At 42.5% G+C, this 17,693-nt stretch overlaps 1 protein-coding gene across 7 annotated transcripts in view; it reads left to right on the top strand.

Moving 5' to 3' along the window:
• The window catches only part of TBC1D15 (TBC1 domain family member 15), a 97,985-nt gene that overhangs the window by 68,646 nt on the left and 11,646 nt on the right, over positions 1-17,693 (top strand). For 5 of the 7 annotated variants that reach the window (XM_073327765.2, XM_073327763.1, XM_073327762.2 and 2 more), the window contains one exon: positions 17,348-17,464. The exons of the other annotated variants lie outside the window; for them this stretch is intronic. In XM_073327765.2, the coding sequence (XP_073183866.1) occupies positions 17,348-17,464 (117 nt within the window). The remainder of the gene's footprint in view (positions 1-17,347; positions 17,465-17,693) is intronic. 7 annotated transcript variants of the gene reach the window in all.

Below are 17,693 nucleotides of genomic sequence, written 5' to 3'. Positions count from 1 at the left end.
CTAATACTCTGGAATCCACAATTTCCTCAATATTGCGAATTAATTAGGACCTTAATAATGATGTATCTACCAGGGGAATTTATGAGTATACTGCAGGGAAGTTGGGGGGGGTGGGCAACAATTTGATTGCTAGCAACATCCTTGCGTGGCAATCAATGTGTGTTTATTTTATAGTGTGAGAACGACAGAATTAAAAGAAAATTATCACAGAAGTGGACTCTGCATGCAATTCACTTTGATACAGTTTGTTCTATTTATCAACCCTTTTACATTGTTTCTTTCTAAAGAATGAATTACAGTTAATTACAAAAAGGAATATCGGATATTTGAAATAGATTCTTAATCTGTGTCATGGCTTAGTAAAATGAAACTGTCAAGGTTAATTGCATTATAATTAAACATTTTTAATTGAATTTAGTTTGGATATCACTCAGATTTATGCAGTTCTAGTGAAGGGCTGGGTGCATTGCAATGACAATTGTGCAAGAATGAAATAGACTATTCTTTTAGCTTCAATAGCAGTGACCCCGAATCTTAAATAGTGCAGAAACTATAATTGTGCTAGCTAGGATAGAAATTACTTCTAATATCAACCCCCTGACATCAAAGACACAAACGGAGCACCAGAAGATTTCGAGGAGGAATTGCTTATACCTTTTCCCTGTTACCAGGCTTGTTTAACTGGCCTAATAAATGTCTGCCTTCTGTACAGCATTTGCTTTAGGGAATTTATTGATTTCTGGATGTAACAGCATAAAACTAATGATGCATTATAACAGTTCCTGTATAGAGCTGAATATCCTTCATAAAGCTTGCCACAGGAAATAAGTGAGATCTATATGGTAGTAAAATTAAATGCAACAGGTGTTTACAGCAATTTGAAAGGTCTGCTGTAACTCTGAATTGCTTATGAGTTTAAGGCTGGCAGTCTCTCCTTACTTTATATTAGGGTTCGGCAACCTATGGCACGCATGCCAATTTTTAATACAATTAAAAATCCTGCCCAGCCCGGCCTACTCTTCACCGCTCCCACCCACCGCTCTCTCCTTGCAGGGCAGGCAAGCTTCCCACTACCCCCGCCTCTTCCCCCAGCGTGCAGGGTTCCTGCCCCTCCTTCTCTCCTGCCCTGCGGCCGATCAGCTGATGGCCCCTGCTATGGAGTGGGAGAGGGAAAAGCGGAGCCACAGCACGCTCTCTGCTCTGGGGACCTTGGGGAAGCGGGTGGAATCGGCATATCCCCTCCAGCCCCCTGCCGTAAGCTGCTCAGGGCAGGCGGCTGGGAGCACCTCCATGACCCCAGCCCTCTGCCCTCACCCCTGCACCCCCCAAACACCCCAGCCCTCTGCCCTCACCCCTGCACAATCCCAGCCCTGACTCCGGCACCCCCCACACATACCCAGCCCCCTGCCCTGACTCTTGCACCCCCCACATCCACATCCCCACCCCTCGCACCAAATGGGAGCTCCTACACAAACACCTGCACCCCTTGCACCAAATGGGAGCTGCCCAGGTAAGCGCTCCACACCCAAACCTCCTGCCCCAACCCTGAACCCCCTCCCTCATTCTAGCTCCTGGCCAGACCCTGCACTCCAACCCCGAGCCTGCTCCTTCACCCCCAGCCCTGTTCTCAGGGCACTCCCACCCTCATCTCAGTGCAGAGAGAGGAAGAGAATGGGCCAGAATCAGGGAGAAAGTAGGTACCTACTCTATGTGGACAGGGCCGGGACCCCAGACCGGCAGTGGGCTGAGTGGCAGTGGGCTGAGCCGCTCAGCCTACTGCTGGTCTGGGGTCCCGGCCACTGGCCCCACTCAGCCCGCTGCCGGTCTGGGGTTCTGGCTGCCAACCCCTCGCCAGCCGGGGTACCGGGTGCAGGCCCCGCTCAGCCCGCTACCGGCCTAGGTGAACAGAACCCCAGGCCAGCAGCGGGCTGAGCGGGCGGGCGGTGTAAGATCAGCATGTTAATTTAATTTTAAATGAAGCTTCTTAAACATTTTGAAAACCTTGTTTACATACGATAGTAGTTTAGTTATATAATATATAGACTTCTAGAGAGAGACCTTCTAAAAAACGTTAAAATGTAGTATTGGCACGCAAAACCTTAAATTAAAGTGAATAAATGAAGACTCGGCACACCACTTCTAAAAGGTTGCCGACCCCTGCTTTATAGGCTGCAAGATCAACTTCTAACCATGGAGTAAACCCATTTTTTCATGCTCCTGTAATAACTAAATACAGTAGGTTGAGTGAAAGAGTTCTTACTTGAAATAGTCAAGTAAAGTAATACTGTGCAAAAATATTTTAAAATGAAAACATGTAATAGAATAGTGTGAAAGGTCATTCAACACCAAAGTACTAAACTACTACTTTCCATTCTTACCGTGTAATTGTAATAATTAAGCAACTTCTTCAGAGTAAGCTGGAAGAGAGCTTACATGTCTTGCTAAAACTTTTGGAATGGGATAGAGCTAACAAGCTGTCTTTTCAAATTGACTCATTCATGTATATATGTATAGTGACATTTTTTGTAGAAAAGTTTGTTAGGTTACATCAGAGTACATAATTTCAGCATTTACCAATATAATATTGTAATGTTCTCATATTGCATATGCATACAAAATGAAAATATTGTAAAAAGTTATTGCCCTGTATATACCATCCTTTATAATTAACCTTTGTTTGATACAAATTAAATGTTATCAGTTTAGGATGTGTAGAAAATTCTGATAAAATGTGAAAGTAGTTCGATTTATGTTTTGAGCGTAGTATATTATATCTTAGAAACGCTGGGTGTAGGACATTAGTTCATGAATCAAGAGCTTCATATGCTGTAGGAAGAAAGAATAAATGGTCAGTTTTCAGAATGAAGAGAGGTAAATACCAGTGTCCCCCGGGGATCTGTACTGGGACAGTGCTGTTCAACATATTCATAAATGATCTGGTAAAAGGGGTAAACAGTGAGGTGGCAAAATTTGCAGATACAAAATTACTCAAGATAGTTAAGCACAAAGCAGACTGTGAAGAGTTACAGAGGGATCTCACAAAACTGGGTTACTGGACAACAAAATAGCAGATGAAATTCAGTGTTGATAAATGCAAATTAATACACTATAGAAAACATAATCCCAATTATACATACAAAATGAGAGGAATTAAATTAGTTTATACCAGTGGTTCTTAAACTTTTTTTTTCGCAGACCACTTGAAAATTGCTGAGGGTCTCATCGAACCACTTAATGATCTTTCCAAATGTTGTTTGTACCATTTGCTAACTGTTGTAAAGCACTTGGGATAAAAGTGCTACATATATATATATATATATATATATATATATATATATATATATATATATATATATATATATATATATATATATATATAAAATAAAAAAGTAACAAAACTTAACAAGTTGGAAGAATTGCTCTCTGAGGCTTTCAGGAAGGAGTTCCGAGGGATCCTCGATGAGGGCATGACCGCAGCCAGGGCAGCCCTCCAGGTGGTGTCAGACATTGCTGCTGCTTACACTATGGCTTCCGCTATCTCCATGTGGTGAGTCTCTTGGCTGCTTCTCTCTGGGCTGTCCACCGAGGCCCAGGCGTCTATGCAGGACCTGCACTTCGACGGCTGGGCCCTATTTGCAGAGCAAACAGACAGAAAATTGCATTGCCTCAAGGACTCCTGCACCACTCTGAAGACCCTGGGTCTCTATGTCCCAGCCCCGGCGCATAAGCAGTTGAAACCGCAGTAGCCTTAGGGCCAGGGGAACCAGACTCGGCAGGACCAGTCCCATAAACAAGCCAAGGGCTACAAGCACCGTCTGAGCCACCCACCTCCACCCTCTTCTCAGTTAGGCTCGACCTAGAATAAGCAGAGGGCCAAATGGTCATTTTGAGGGTACGCCCGAGGGCGACCTACCATACTATTCCCCAGATCCATTTTTCCCAATGTTCTCCAACCGCCTTTCCCTCTTCTTCCCCGTCGGAAGGCTATAACCTCGGACCACTGGGTTCTCAGCACAGTGGAACAGGGTTATACCCTATAGTTCCTTTTTACCTCCCCTTTCCAGGGTGGATAAAAATCAATGTTTTTTTAAAATAAATAAATAAATAAATAAAAATAGTATTTTTTCCTCAAAAAGCATTTTATCAAAAAAACCGATCTGAAGATATTTTTAATTAAGATACATTATAGCCAGGACCAGCTTTAGGTACCATCAAACCAAGCATATGCAGCATTCTGGCCATCCTTTTTTGCTTGGGCAGTTGCGCTCTTGGAGCTTGGGGCGACAAAAAACATAGAGCCGGCCCTGATTATAGCTCAAAGATATCTCACCATGGAATAGGGATTTTAAATTCTAATTCTATAGTATGAGACAATATATTCATGTAATGTTTAAGAAAAGTTTTGTAAATGATTTCCAGTAGTTCATGGATTAGGGACCCAATCTTATGGGGTTCCGGGGGCTCCTGTATAGATTATTTAGGTTAATCTTTCAATCTACGCAGTGGGACTCAGTGCTCAGTCTAGAAGATACCATCCGAGATGCTTATTTTTGCAGTTCTCAGACTGTGGATTTGTCTCTCCAGAGATAACATGGTTGCTAACAGCAAAAATGTTTTTAAATAAATATCTAAATATATAGAGGTGAGAAATAACAGACCTCAACCCTATTGTCCCTCTGCAAATTTGTGTACACATTGTCAATCCCTTAACTTTCTCTAAAAGTACAATGTTTTAAGAAGTTCAATGAATAGAAGGTTGTTGGGGGTGGACTAGATCTGGACAAGGAGAAGAAGTCTGGAGATAAATGTGAGAAGGGAGGAACAGGCAGTAGAAACAAAAGTGAAACATCTTTGAGCAGCATATTCCAGAAGTCTTGAGGTCTTTCTGAGTGTAGCCTTCATTGATTTGAGATTTACCATACCATTCTCTCACTAGAAGTGAAAACCTATAATGGCAGCAGGCCGTAAAAGAGACCCAGTTTGGGAATATTTTAGTGAAGTTCCTTAAGACAGGCATGTGTGCAAAATGCAAACAGTGCAACAAAGAAATGCAAGGTCTGGTGATGTTCTCCTCCTAATACAGCATGGCAAGAAAATCCTCCAAATATTGATGATTAACTTTCTGAATTGAAGATCACCTCCCAATGACTTCATAAATATTTGCTTCAGTTACCTTTGATCTGGCTGACATAGTCCATTTAATTTAATTTGTTTTTTTTTAATTATTTCATTTAACTATTTTAATTAACAATTTTAACAAAAACAAACCTGATTTTAAAAAACTGTTTAAATTCAAAAATTCATATGCTTGTTTTGTTAAAATATTATGTTTGCTGTTGAAGAAAAAAATCAAGAGTACATAACGTTGTTGTTTTATTTAAATAAAACAATTTAAATTTCTGTCTGGTGATGTTTTCCTCCTAATACAGCCAGGCAAGAAAATCCTCCAAATATTAATAATGCATCCAATGAAGTGAGCTGTAGCTCACGAAAGCTTATGCTCAAATAAATTGGTTAGTCTCTAAGGTGCCACTAGTACTCCTTTTCTTTTTGCGAATACAGACTAACACGGCTGCTACTCTGAAACCAAATATTAATGATTAACTTGTTAAACTGGAGATAGTTCACCTCCCAATGACTTCATAAATACGTGCTTCAGTTACCGTTGGTAAATGAAATAACCAAACAATCATTCATTTTCTAATATAGCTGTAAAACTAATCTGAAAAGTTTTTAAAATAAATCACTTTAAAAATGTATAGTGTGTACCTTCTAAAAATGAAACCTACATCTATCTCTGAGTAGATAAGGTTGTAACAGCCAACAAGAATACACTTTTATGTAAAAATCCATGATTAAATAGTCTTCCTGCCTAGTGATTTAAATCAAATCCACCTTGCCCCCGTCCCACCTGTCTTCCCTATCCCTTTTCAGGGACCCCTCTCACGAAAGTCAACTCGTGCAGGAGGTAAAGGGGTTGCTACAGCTGGGTGCAATAAAAGATATTCTTCTTGAGTACAGGAACAAGGGGTTCTATTCTCTGTACTTTTTAATCCCAAAGACCAAGGGCAGTCTGTGGCCCATCCTGGACTTGCAAGACCTCAACAAGTATCGAAAGAAGCTAAAGTTCTGCATGGGTTCCCCAGCTTCTATTATCCCCTCTGTGGATCCTGGAGACTGGTATGCCACCCTCGACTTGAAAAACGCATACTTCCACATAGCCATCTTTGAAGGACATAGATACTTCCTCCTGTTTACAGTGGGGCCCCACCACTATCAGTTTGCGGTCCTCCTGTTTGGCCTGGCAACAGCACCGAGAGTGTTTACCAAGTGCATGTCAGTAGTAGCGGTTTACCTCAGGCGCCGGGGTATCCATATCTACCCATACCTCGACAACTGGCTTGTCAAGGGCAGCTCCAGGTCTCAAGTCCAAAGGGATGTTGTGGTGCTTCAAGCTGCGTGCCACTCTCTGGGCCTTCTGGTAAATGACAAAAAGTTGACGTTCGTGCCAATGCAGAGGATAGAGTTAATTGGAGCAGTCCTCAACTTGACCTGTGCTAGGGCATTCCTGCTGCTGGAAAGGTTCTGTGTAATGGCAAACCTCATCACAGAAGTCTCCGCATTCCCTCTGACTACAGCCAGGGTCTGTCTGCGTCTCCTGGGTCACATGGCAGCGTGCCCTTACGTGGTCCACCATGCCAGGCTCCGGATGCAGCCCCTGCAGCAATGGCTGGCAGTGGTCTATTCCCAGTCCCGAGACCCACCTGGAGAAGATCGTTACCATTTCCCAGGTGATACTTATCTTGCTGTGATGGTGGACCGCCCGCAGGACAGTCTTGGAAGGGGTTCTGTTTGACAACCCTCAGCACTCAATCAAGTTGGTGTCGGCCGCCTTGGACCTTTGCTGGGGGGGCACATACCGGCATCCTCTAGACTCAGGGGATGTGGTCCCTAGATGAAGTGTGGTTGCACATAAATGTCAGAGAGCTCCGAGCAGTCCATCTGGTGTGCAGAGTCTTCTTGCCCCACCTGTCGGGCAAGATGGTACGAGTCCTGACAGACAACACAGCCTCAATCTTCTATATAAACAGGCAACGGGGAGCACGCTCATCGGCTCTCTGTCAGGAGGCGCTCTGTCTCTGGGACTTCTGCATCAGCTACGAGATCCACCTGGAAGCTTGTCACCTTCCTGGCATTAGGAATACGCTGGCGGACCAGTTCAGCAGGGACTTCTCCTCTGACCACTAGTGGTCGCTCCATCCAGAGGTAGCCTGCATGATCTTCCAAAGATGGGGAACTCTCCAAGTGGATCTGTTCGCTGCCAGACAGAACAGGAAATGCCACCAGTTTTGTTCTTGGCAAGGTCTGAGAAAGGGCTCCCTCTCCGATGTTTTCCTCCTGTCGTGCTCAGGAAGCCTGATGTATGCATTCCCTCTGATTCAACTCATCAACAGAGCCCTGGCAAAGATCATGCGAGACAAGGCACAGGTCATCATGAACCCCCAACGTGACCTCACCAGCACTGGTTCAGCACGCTCATGAGCCTGTCAGCGCCCCCTTCCTGGCCCCTGCCTAACCGACCGGACCTACTGTCACAGGACCACGGTCAACTCCTACACCCCAACCTATCAGGTCTCTCCACCTGTCTGTGTGGCTGAACCTGGAGGAGCGGACCTGTTCGGAAGGAGTCCAATAGGTCCGCCTGGAAAGTAGGAAGCCCTCAACTAGACTGATTTACCTAGCCAAGTGGACGAGGTTTTCCTGCTGGGTGTCTGAATGGGGCATCTCTCCCTTACATTCCTCCATACAGGCTGTCCTGGACTACTTGCTCCAGTTGAGGAACCAGGGCCTGGCGCACACTTCCATTCAAGTGCATCTCGCAGCCATCTCCGCTTTTCACCTTCTGATCCAAGGACAGATGGTGTTTTCTCATGACATGACAGTCAGATTCCTGAAGGGGCTTGAGAGACTCTTCTCGCAGGTACGGGCCCCTGTCCCACAGTGGGATCTTAACTTGGTCCTCTCTAGGCTCACTGGCCCACCCTTTGAGCAGCTGGGTTCCTGCTCCCTTTCCCACCTCTCGTAGATGGTCGTGTTCCTGGTGGCGGTGACGTTGGCAAGACGAGTCTCTGAAAGTAAAGCCTTGACTTCAGAACCTCCATACACAGTCTTCTACAAAGATAAGGGTTCAGTTGTGGCCCCACCCAGCCTTCCGGTCAAAGGTGGTCTCCACCTTCCATCTGAACCAGGACATCTTCCTCCCAGTGTTCTGTCCCAAACCACACAAGACCAGTGAGGAGAGGCATCTTCTTGCCCTGGACGTTCAGGGAGGCTTGGCTTTCTACTTAGAACGTACTAAGCCTTTCCGTAATCGACTCAACTCTTCATCACTACAGCGGATAGGATGAAGGGTCGCTCTGTGTCCTTGCAGAGGATTTCCAATTGGATCACCTTGTGCATTAGGACCTGTTAGGACCTGGTGGGGGTTCCACTGCCGCCGATTGTCAGAGCCCACTCAATGAGAGTGCAGACGTCTTTGGTAGCCTTTCTGGCATACATTGCTATCCAGGATATTTGTAGAGCCGCAATGTGGTCCTCTGTTCACACGTTTACCGCTCATTATGCCATCACTCAGCAAGCCAGAGATGATGCTGAGTTCGGCAGAGCTGTGTTGTAATCTACATGTCCATTAACTCCTCCCCACCTGCAGGGGTATTGCTTGGGAGTCACCTAATATGGAATGGACATGAGGAAGCACTCGAAGAAAAGACAGTTACCTTTTCCGTAACTGGTGTTCTTCAAGATGTGTTGCTCATGTCCATTCCGCAACCTGCCCTCCTTCCCCACTGTCGGAGTTTCCGGCAAGAAGGAACTGAGGAGGGACTGGGGAAGCCGGGGGCGTTCCTTACACCACGCCGTGTGGGCACCGCTCCAGGGAGTGTCAGAGTCAGTCCCCTATGGATACTGCTGAGGGAAAAAGTTCCAGCACTGGTGCATGTGGCAAGCACACACACCTGATATGAAAGGGACATGAGCAACACATCTTGAAGAACACCAGTAACAGAAAAGGTAACTGTCTTTTACTACTTCACATAACGCAGAATTCGTGGTCAGCCAGTGAAATTAAGAGGCAGCAAGTTTAAAACAAACAAAAGCAAGTAGTACTTCACACAGTGCACAGTCAGCCTGTGGAATTTGTTGCTAGAGGATGTTGTGAGGGCCAAAACTAACTGAATTAGAAAAAGAATTAGAGAAATTCATGGAGACTAGATCCACTAGTGGCTATTAGATGGTCAAGAATGCAACCCCATGCTCTGGGTATCCCTAGTCTCTGACTGCCAGAACCTGGGAGTGGATGATGGGATGAATCACTCAGTAATTTTCTTGTTCTGTTCATTCACTCTGAAACAACTGGCATTGGCCACTGTTAGAAAACAGGATACTGAGCTAGATGGACCATTGGTCTGACCCAATATGGCCGTTCTTATGTTCTTATGATGGTTAGTTGAGATAGAAATGTTCTGTCAGTATGATTTTGGAATGACTTTTATTATTCATGAGTTGGAATACTATGAGTAGATTATGCAGTGGCAGTAAAACCTTTATACCTCGCCATATAAGTGTGTATTTGGTTTAAGCCACCTATTTTCCAGAAAAACTCTAGAAAGTCTTCAAAAAAAAAAAAAAACCTTTACAAAAAATAGTGCCAATAAAATATTGTATCGTTTGTGATCTCCCAGGCTGCCAAGATACCAGGTCTACGAAGGGGAGGAAAATTATAGCTAACTCATTTTAGAAGCCTCTAATAATGTATATTCTAAAAAGTTATTATAGATCATCTTAATATTATTTTAATGTCTATCTCACACACAATAAGGGCTAAAAATAAATGACAAATTATTTTGGAAAGGGGGAATTCCCAGTGCTTCAATGCTATAAAACATCCATTTCTACCATTGATAGTTTGCCAAATACCAAACCATAAATTTGTAGTTGTTTTATAGGATTGCTCTTTATTGTAGACCAGTATAATTACACAGGGAAATTCCACATAAGAAGGAAAGGCAGCTGTGTAAAGCTGCTCAAAAGTTTAGAATGTTACAAGTAGTCTCATTAGAGAGGGATTATTGGACAGACTGTTGCTGATGTGGTAAAATGTGCATGATATATTGTATGGTGGTGGTGTTCATCACATGGATATTGCAACCATAAATGCAATATAAATATGTTTTTATGTAGTTTAAGTAGACATTACTCAATACTTAAGGTATTTGAAACTTTGAAGCATAGCTAGTTTGTCATTCTGCTGGCTTCTTTAAAATAAGTCGTCCTAAACCACTGAGTGGTGAGGTGGCCAAGCAAAAATGTGCTGGGCTCTCCAGTGACTGATGACTGGCCATGACCTGCTGTAGGGTCTTTAGCTGAGAGGGAGACAGGGAAGAACTGCCTGGACGAGGTGTCAGAATAAGCCTCTTAAAGGTCTGTGGAGGAGGCAGGGAGTTGTGTACAGAGCCTCAGAGTGGGGTAAGTTTTTGTTTGGCAAAAGACTTCTGAGAGTCCCTGAGCTACCTGGGGTGAGCCCTGCACTCATGAGGTAAAGGGTTTTGGACTTCTGTTGGATTTTATTTTTTTGTTGTACTCTTGTTTATGCTTCAAGTGCAGGTGGGTTGTTGTTTTTTTTTTTTTTTTGGTTTAGGTGTAGGGTTAAACTATGGTTCTAAGAAGAGAAGACACAGAGGCAGCTGCTGCACTTGATCTGTAATAGATAAGCTACTCCTGTGCTATCCCTGAGAAGTCTCAAACTGTTCTTTGTCAGATAAGTCTCTCTTTATCAATAGCATAGCGTTAGCCATCTATGTCAACTAATAAGAAAGTCTTGAAAAGCAAAGCATCGTTACAGAAAGCATCAAAACTTCCTGCTATTTGTCAGATCCACTGTGTACCAGGAAAACTGAGTTGCATATTAGGTTGGCCCAGTCAAACTACCATCTGTCTTGCCTCATGAAGGCTAAAGGAAATCTGCCCATCTCTTACTGTGAGATTTGGCTCATTGGTGATAGGATAATTGAGAACACCACCAAGCAAATATTTGCTATAGAGATTGGCACCCAGTGCCAGTAAGACAAAATCCTGGCCTTTCAAACAAGGTCTTTTCCAGGTTGCCATCATTTCAAGGTTTTGCAAAACATGGGCAATGTTCCTCTTTTTGATACTTGGGCAGGGATGACTGGAGCTAAGAATTCTTCACTCTATTTTTGAGTTTGTCGAAAAGGGATGTGGTAGAATTTTATAATGGAGCTCCCTTCTGGTTCTTTTCAGCCCTGGATGTTCTGTAGAGGAATTTCCTCAGGACTTCTAAGTGCTTCCCTCCTAGGTTCCTTAAAGTTTCTGCCTCATTAGTAATTATTAACACAACTGATGAAAACTAGACCTGAGGCCTGTAAGGAAAGAAAATCTAAACTGTTTTCATTATTTGTAGTAAAGCATGAATTTTTGAATGGAGAGAAAAAGCAGGGAAACTTTAATTTATAGAAAAAACAAGCAAAATAACAATAAAATGGACATGCTATGACCTGTTGAAAAAAGGTTTGAGTAGAGCCATTGATAATGTTAATGAAATATTTTATATCTTCAAATGAAAATCTGTATCAGAAAAGAATAGTCAGTCACCCTGCCAATGCCAACTGAATGATTTTTTTTCTGAAAAATATATTTGCGAAGGTAATTAAGTTCCCAGAAAGATAATGTAGGTCAATCAGTTGCAGCTCTGGAATTGGTATTAAATTGATTTGAGCTGTAGAAAAACAGGCATGTTAAATGACGTCTCAACTTCTATTTTCCTTCAAATGTTTGAAAATTTAGGAAACATTTTTAGTACAGCCTTCAAGAGGGTTTACTGCTTGTTTCCCACAGGAGTGCACTTATAACACTTGAGACTGAGAGGAGATAAATGTAGTAACTATATGCCCATCTCATTTAAATAATATAGCTTGCAAGATATTAGCTAAAGTGGAACTTTAGGAATTTGAGATAAACTTGCTGGAAATAACATATTAATCTGTTTGTAATAATAATAATAAAAAAAATTCAAACAATGAAGGGTTACTTGCCAGTACCGAGCTCTCAAAATATATTGCCTCTTCACATTCCCACTGTAAGAGTCATTTGCTAGGCTTTATTATCCCAGAACTATTTTAAAGTAATGTAAATGCTGTCCTACAGTTCAGATGTTCCAACATGGTTATAAAAGGTACTATCCCATAACCACCTTTGGTTCCTCCCTGCCTCTTCTAAACTAGTTGTACAAATCTGAAGAAGTAGGGAAGGAAAGGGGGTCAGTGTGGTTGTGCAAAGAAAATAAGTTCAGAGAATTCCATATGCAAGTAATTTTTCCCCAACCTGAAATTACCTATGCAGATCTACACTACAAGAGATGAATAAGTGGCAACATTCCTCAGAAATACTACTTGAAAAGTGGTTAGCTGATTAAACACTGGAGGACTACTTCACTGAAATGAGCATTCAGTTTGGCTCCAGTTATGAAATAGTAATATTGAGTAAAAGTGACAAGTGGCAATCTGACAAATATCTATAATAAATACATTTTCAGAGAGAAATCTTGGAAGTGGTTGCTATTCTGGCAGAATGAGTATCATGTGTCTCTAGTGCTGATTTAAATGTAAAACTTAAATTGTTTAAATAATCTCGGGGCAAAAATTGCTTCACCTTAGACTTTTTGCCAAAAACCTCGAACTAGGATGATCTCCAGAAGGGTTTGGTGCTTTTGCATAATACTTTTTGATGCAAAGGATTTGGTGCTCTGCATAACATACCTCAGAATTGCTGTGCTGCTTTGTGTATTAAACAAAGAAACATCCCAAACAAACTAACTGGAAGACATGATTACGTTCTGATAAAATTCAGAAACCACTTAGGGAACCTCCATTTTTCTGCATCATTGTTCTAATTCCTGACAGAGGCAAGGCAAACACATATGTGGTAGTTGTGTTGTCTTTGAGAACTTGGACCACTTTTTTCCTGTGGTTTGTGGGAAGAGAGCTCTGCAGCGGCAACCTTATACCCAAAATGGCCTCCCTTAGCTTCCAAAACTGCCTAAATAGCGGATGGGCCTCTTCTCCGGTCCTCCTCCTATAAGCTGGGGATGGCTAATATCCCTGTGAGGAAGATACTATTAAATCAACTTGTACCTTATAGTCCCAGGTTGTTGGGTGGGCATAAATTTAGGATGAGGTCACCCAGTACTAATCTTTTCAAAGGGGGTCACGGAGGTACATGAGGCTGTTAAATAAGAATAAATAAATAGTAGTAAAAAGTAATGTCTCTAGCTGAAATCTTCTTGCTGTCAAGGCTGCTACCTAGAACTCCAGAAAAAGTCAGAAGGAAGGAATGCAGCTGATACCCTTGAATCCCGGCGTGATTATTGTAAACATTATCTGTTAACTAGAAGATGAATTTATTTTGGTTGCCCTAGACTCTGAAATAGAACAATTAACTTAGAATTTTAATCACATTCCTTGAGGGGAATTTTCTTTGAAGGACAAATCATCTAGTTAGTAAAAAAACAAAAACAAAAACAAAAAAAAACTACACCACTGTCACTAGAAGTGGTTGGCTACTAGTGCCAGAGGTGGTGAAAACTGAGTGTTGATCCCACTCCAAATGGGAACATGAGTTAGGAATGGTCAGAACTGACTTCAGAAAACTACGTATGATCCTATTTTACTGAGAGGTGGAAATAGTTACCTTCAAATCTGAGAGCTCTGAGTCAATTGTGATTTCATTGACACCTGCTTTTCATTGCAGCGTGTAGCTACACATACCCTACATGCCACTGCAAGAGGTGTGCAGTGTAGACATGGCCTTTGTCCACTGACAGTTTCTCAGGAGAGGATCATGGAAAAGTGATCTTTTTTAGGCCTCAGACTGTAAACTTGCCCTCTCCTACAATTCCTAGAGCCCAGTGGGTTCCCGTAATCTGCATGAAGAAAGAAAATGGGATAATTGGTTTCCAAAGACATGGAGAGAAAAATGGAATATAAATGGATTGCTGCAGAGTTCTTTGGTGAAATCAGAATTTCTGCTCTCCAGAGAATGAAGCATTTGCTGGAAGCAGAGGAGCAGAACATCACATCCTTTGCTTGTTCTGCTGACTCTTAACATGATGAACAGTTTTGAGGCTGCCTTTGTTTGCTCTGAGAGTTGTACAAAATTGGGCTCCTGACTGTTGCTGAAAGTACTGCTGCTCATACCTAAATGAAAACATTTACTTTCTACATGTAGATTGGGAAAAAGTGACACAAAACTCGTGTGTGTTTTTCTCTAGTCGTCTTAAGTTATTGTAGTAAAAAAATCACTTGTTTTTTCTGTAATTCAGCAAAAAAATATTTTTGGACTATATGAGATACCACAGTAATGTAAAGAAATGTGGAACACAACTGCTGGATACTTGTTGAAACATGGGCAAGGAGGTGAAGGGGAAAGGACATTTCATATATTTATTATGGTATTACTCTAAACCAAAAGAGTATTTTGGCAGGAAATTTGAAAAAGGTAAATGTAAACATAGAAAGTAACGGTGACTCTTGCTGAGTTCTTGCCATTACCCTTACTGTGTGAATGGTGGGGCTTAGCCTATACAATTGGCTATCTGCTCTGGGAATTTTAAATGTTTTCTAGTTCTGCTTGACGGTCTCTTAATCATTAGTTGATTTAAGAGTAAGGATGGTCTTGCAGTTAAAGCACTCACTCAGGAGATCTGATTTAGATTCCTGGCTCTACCACAGACTTGCTGTGTGACATCAGGCAAGTCACTTAGGTTACAGCATTTGGGAGGTGTAATTCCCAGCTCAGGCAGACATACGCAGGAGCAGATTTACCATGAAACAGACTGTGCGATGGCACGGAGCCCCCAAAATGCAGGACAAATCTCATCTGACAACCTGCCTGAGTCATGGCCGGTGGCACAGCAAGGCGCAGGCAGGCAGCCTCCATGCCGTTGGCCAGTGGCTCCACGCCACTCCCGGAAGGGGCCGGCTGCTGGCATTCTCTGTGTGCACCTGGCTGGGGAGAGGCAACTCTGAATGCTGCCCCCACCCTGGGCAGTGCACAGGGGCCTGCTGCCTCCCTCCCCCCAAGGGTCGCACAGAGATTTGCCAGCAGCAGGGCTAAGGTGGCTCCCTGCCCGCTCTGCCTCCCTCTCTCTGTGTCGTTCCCGGAAGCGGCCGGCATATCCCTGCCACCTCTGGGTGGGGGCGTCTCTGTACGTTGCCCCTGCCTTGGGTGCCGACTCCACAGCTCCAGCCCGCTCCCAAACTTCCTCCCAGAGCCCAACCCCTCCCACACCCCTGTCCCAGCCCAGAGCCTGCACCCAGCACCCAAACTCCCTCCCAGACTCCAATCCTTGCACGGCCTCCTACACCCCAACCCTCTGCCCCAATCAAGGTACCTCACTTCATTTTCATTTACTTCCCATTACTTATAATATAGGAGGAGGATGAAGGAAAAAAGAATGAAAAATGGGCGGGAGATATAATGTTCTTATTCTTGGCTGGGTCCCCTGGGGTGGGGTGCCGAAAATGAAGCTGCACACGGGGCCCACTAACTCTAAATCCACCACTGGACATACAGCCACAATGTGACATTGGTCTGAGCTGGGATTGCAAAGCAGTACTTTAATATAAGTAATGAATTATATGTAATTGTATAGCCTCCAGCTTTAGATTTTTAGGTCGTAATCTTCATATGGTTAGTGTAGTGTTCAGTTTTTTTGCTTCTTTTTTTAAAAAAGTTGCGTTTCTAGAACATGAACAGCTCAGTGTAAAAACCCAGAATCCAAGCTGTCTTTGGATAGCATAGTCTGGTGGGTTGATTTTGGACCTCTGAATCAAGAACTCCTGTGTTTTGTAATCTTGGATCTTCTGCTGAATCACTGTGACCTGGGCCAAGTCATTTAATCATTCTGCCTCAATTTTCCCACAAAAGCGTGTTGAGGATTGATTGATTGATGTTTGTACAATCCTTGGAAGTGTAAAATGCTTTGTTTCACTAGTAAAAGTAAAAATCCAATAAGATGCTGTCAGGAAGGCCACTCTTTCATTGAAATATGTTAAGAATATTCCTTACTGATTGTATTGTCGATTGCCATCGTGCCTGTATGTATATGGGGGAAAATACCTGGCACAAAAGATGTTTGATTAATCATTTCCATACTATTCCCTGAAGGATGTTCAGTGAAGAGTTTTCTAGTTAGAAAATATCCTCTTTTATTGAATATTCATTTAAGAATGCAAGATGACTGTGTGTGGGGGGAGAAGGGGGGGATAAACTTGTGCGGGCCTTGTGGAAAGCAGCAACTTCAGAACCTTATTTTATGTAAACCTTCCTCTCGCTCTTCACCCCCCCCCATGTCATATCTAAACAAAGCCTGATTCTTTGAACTCTTACTCTTGTTTGTAATCTTTGCTAAAGGAGTAGGTCCCATTAACTTCGGTGATTTTACTCACTTGAATAAGGACTACTCTTGCAAGTAGATTTTTCAGGTTTCGGTCTTTCATTTTTGATTTCCCCCTTCCGTCAAACAATTGTTATAATCTACTCTTTTAGTCATCAATCCTAATGTTAAAATGGAGCCATCATAATTATAAGTGTACTGTGTTCAAAGAGCTAAATCTTGGTCCCATTGAATGCAATGAAGGGTTTTTCTATTGATTTATTTGATCAGTATTTGACCCAAAGCAGCAAGCCATTAGTTTGCATACATGCTCTTTGACTACAGGCTTGTTATAGAGTGGTAGGGTGAGGATGGAGGGGCAGTTTGGTTTATAAGAACCTTTTGTAAAGATTTGAAAGCACAGTAAGCGTTTCTGTCAATTTGCTGGATTCTCCAGGCTTTATACCAAGACCTGTCAAGCCATGTAAAACAATTAGAATTCATAAATGTTTTGTACACAATTACCTGTCCTCTTGTTTGCGTAAGAGATTTTTTTTCTTGAACTAGGACAGAACCAGCAGGCATCAGTAAGACCATAAAAGCACATTGGGCTTGAGAGTATCCATCGTAGACATCCTCAGCGGACCTATGGTCTTGATGGACTGTGCATGTAACTACTTAGACTTATTTATCACTGTTTTTCGGCCAGTGATAGTAATATTCAGTTGGCTTAAAAAAGGAGCTTGTTGTTTAATTAAACCATTAGGCTTAGGAAGCATACTGAAGCTGTATTATTAAATGTGAAAAGTTGTTATACTTCAATGTCTGTCTTGCTCTTCAGAAGAAAGGCATAAATTCTCATTTCCAATTTAAAAAGCAGTTTTAACGTTTTAACAGGTAATGTGGACAGAGTTGCCTTGCCAGAATTTTCATCTTCTCATCTGTTGTGCTATCCTGGAATCTGAAAAGCAGCAAATAATGGACAAGCATTATGGTTTTAATGAAATACTAAAGGTATCTGCTGAGGTTCTTAATTTTAAGTGTAAATTAACTTTTTGAATGGATTCTTTTCTGGTTCTACACTGAAAAAGACATAGATGTACAATGTGTCTCCTGAGCAGTTATAGTTACTTCATTCCAGAACTCTTTAAGGGGCAAGGCAACCCAACAAATGTAATTATGAATCAGTAATTTTTCACCTATATTTAGAGGTTAAACCTCTAGTGTTGGGTTAATAAGTGTC

This window comes from Lepidochelys kempii, chromosome 1 (genome assembly GCF_965140285.1).
Source record: "Lepidochelys kempii isolate rLepKem1 chromosome 1, rLepKem1.hap1, whole genome shotgun sequence".
NCBI lineage: Eukaryota > Metazoa > Chordata > Testudines > Cheloniidae > Lepidochelys > Lepidochelys kempii.
Note: the sequence above shows the minus strand (reverse complement) of the source record. Positions and strands in the feature narration are given on the sequence as shown.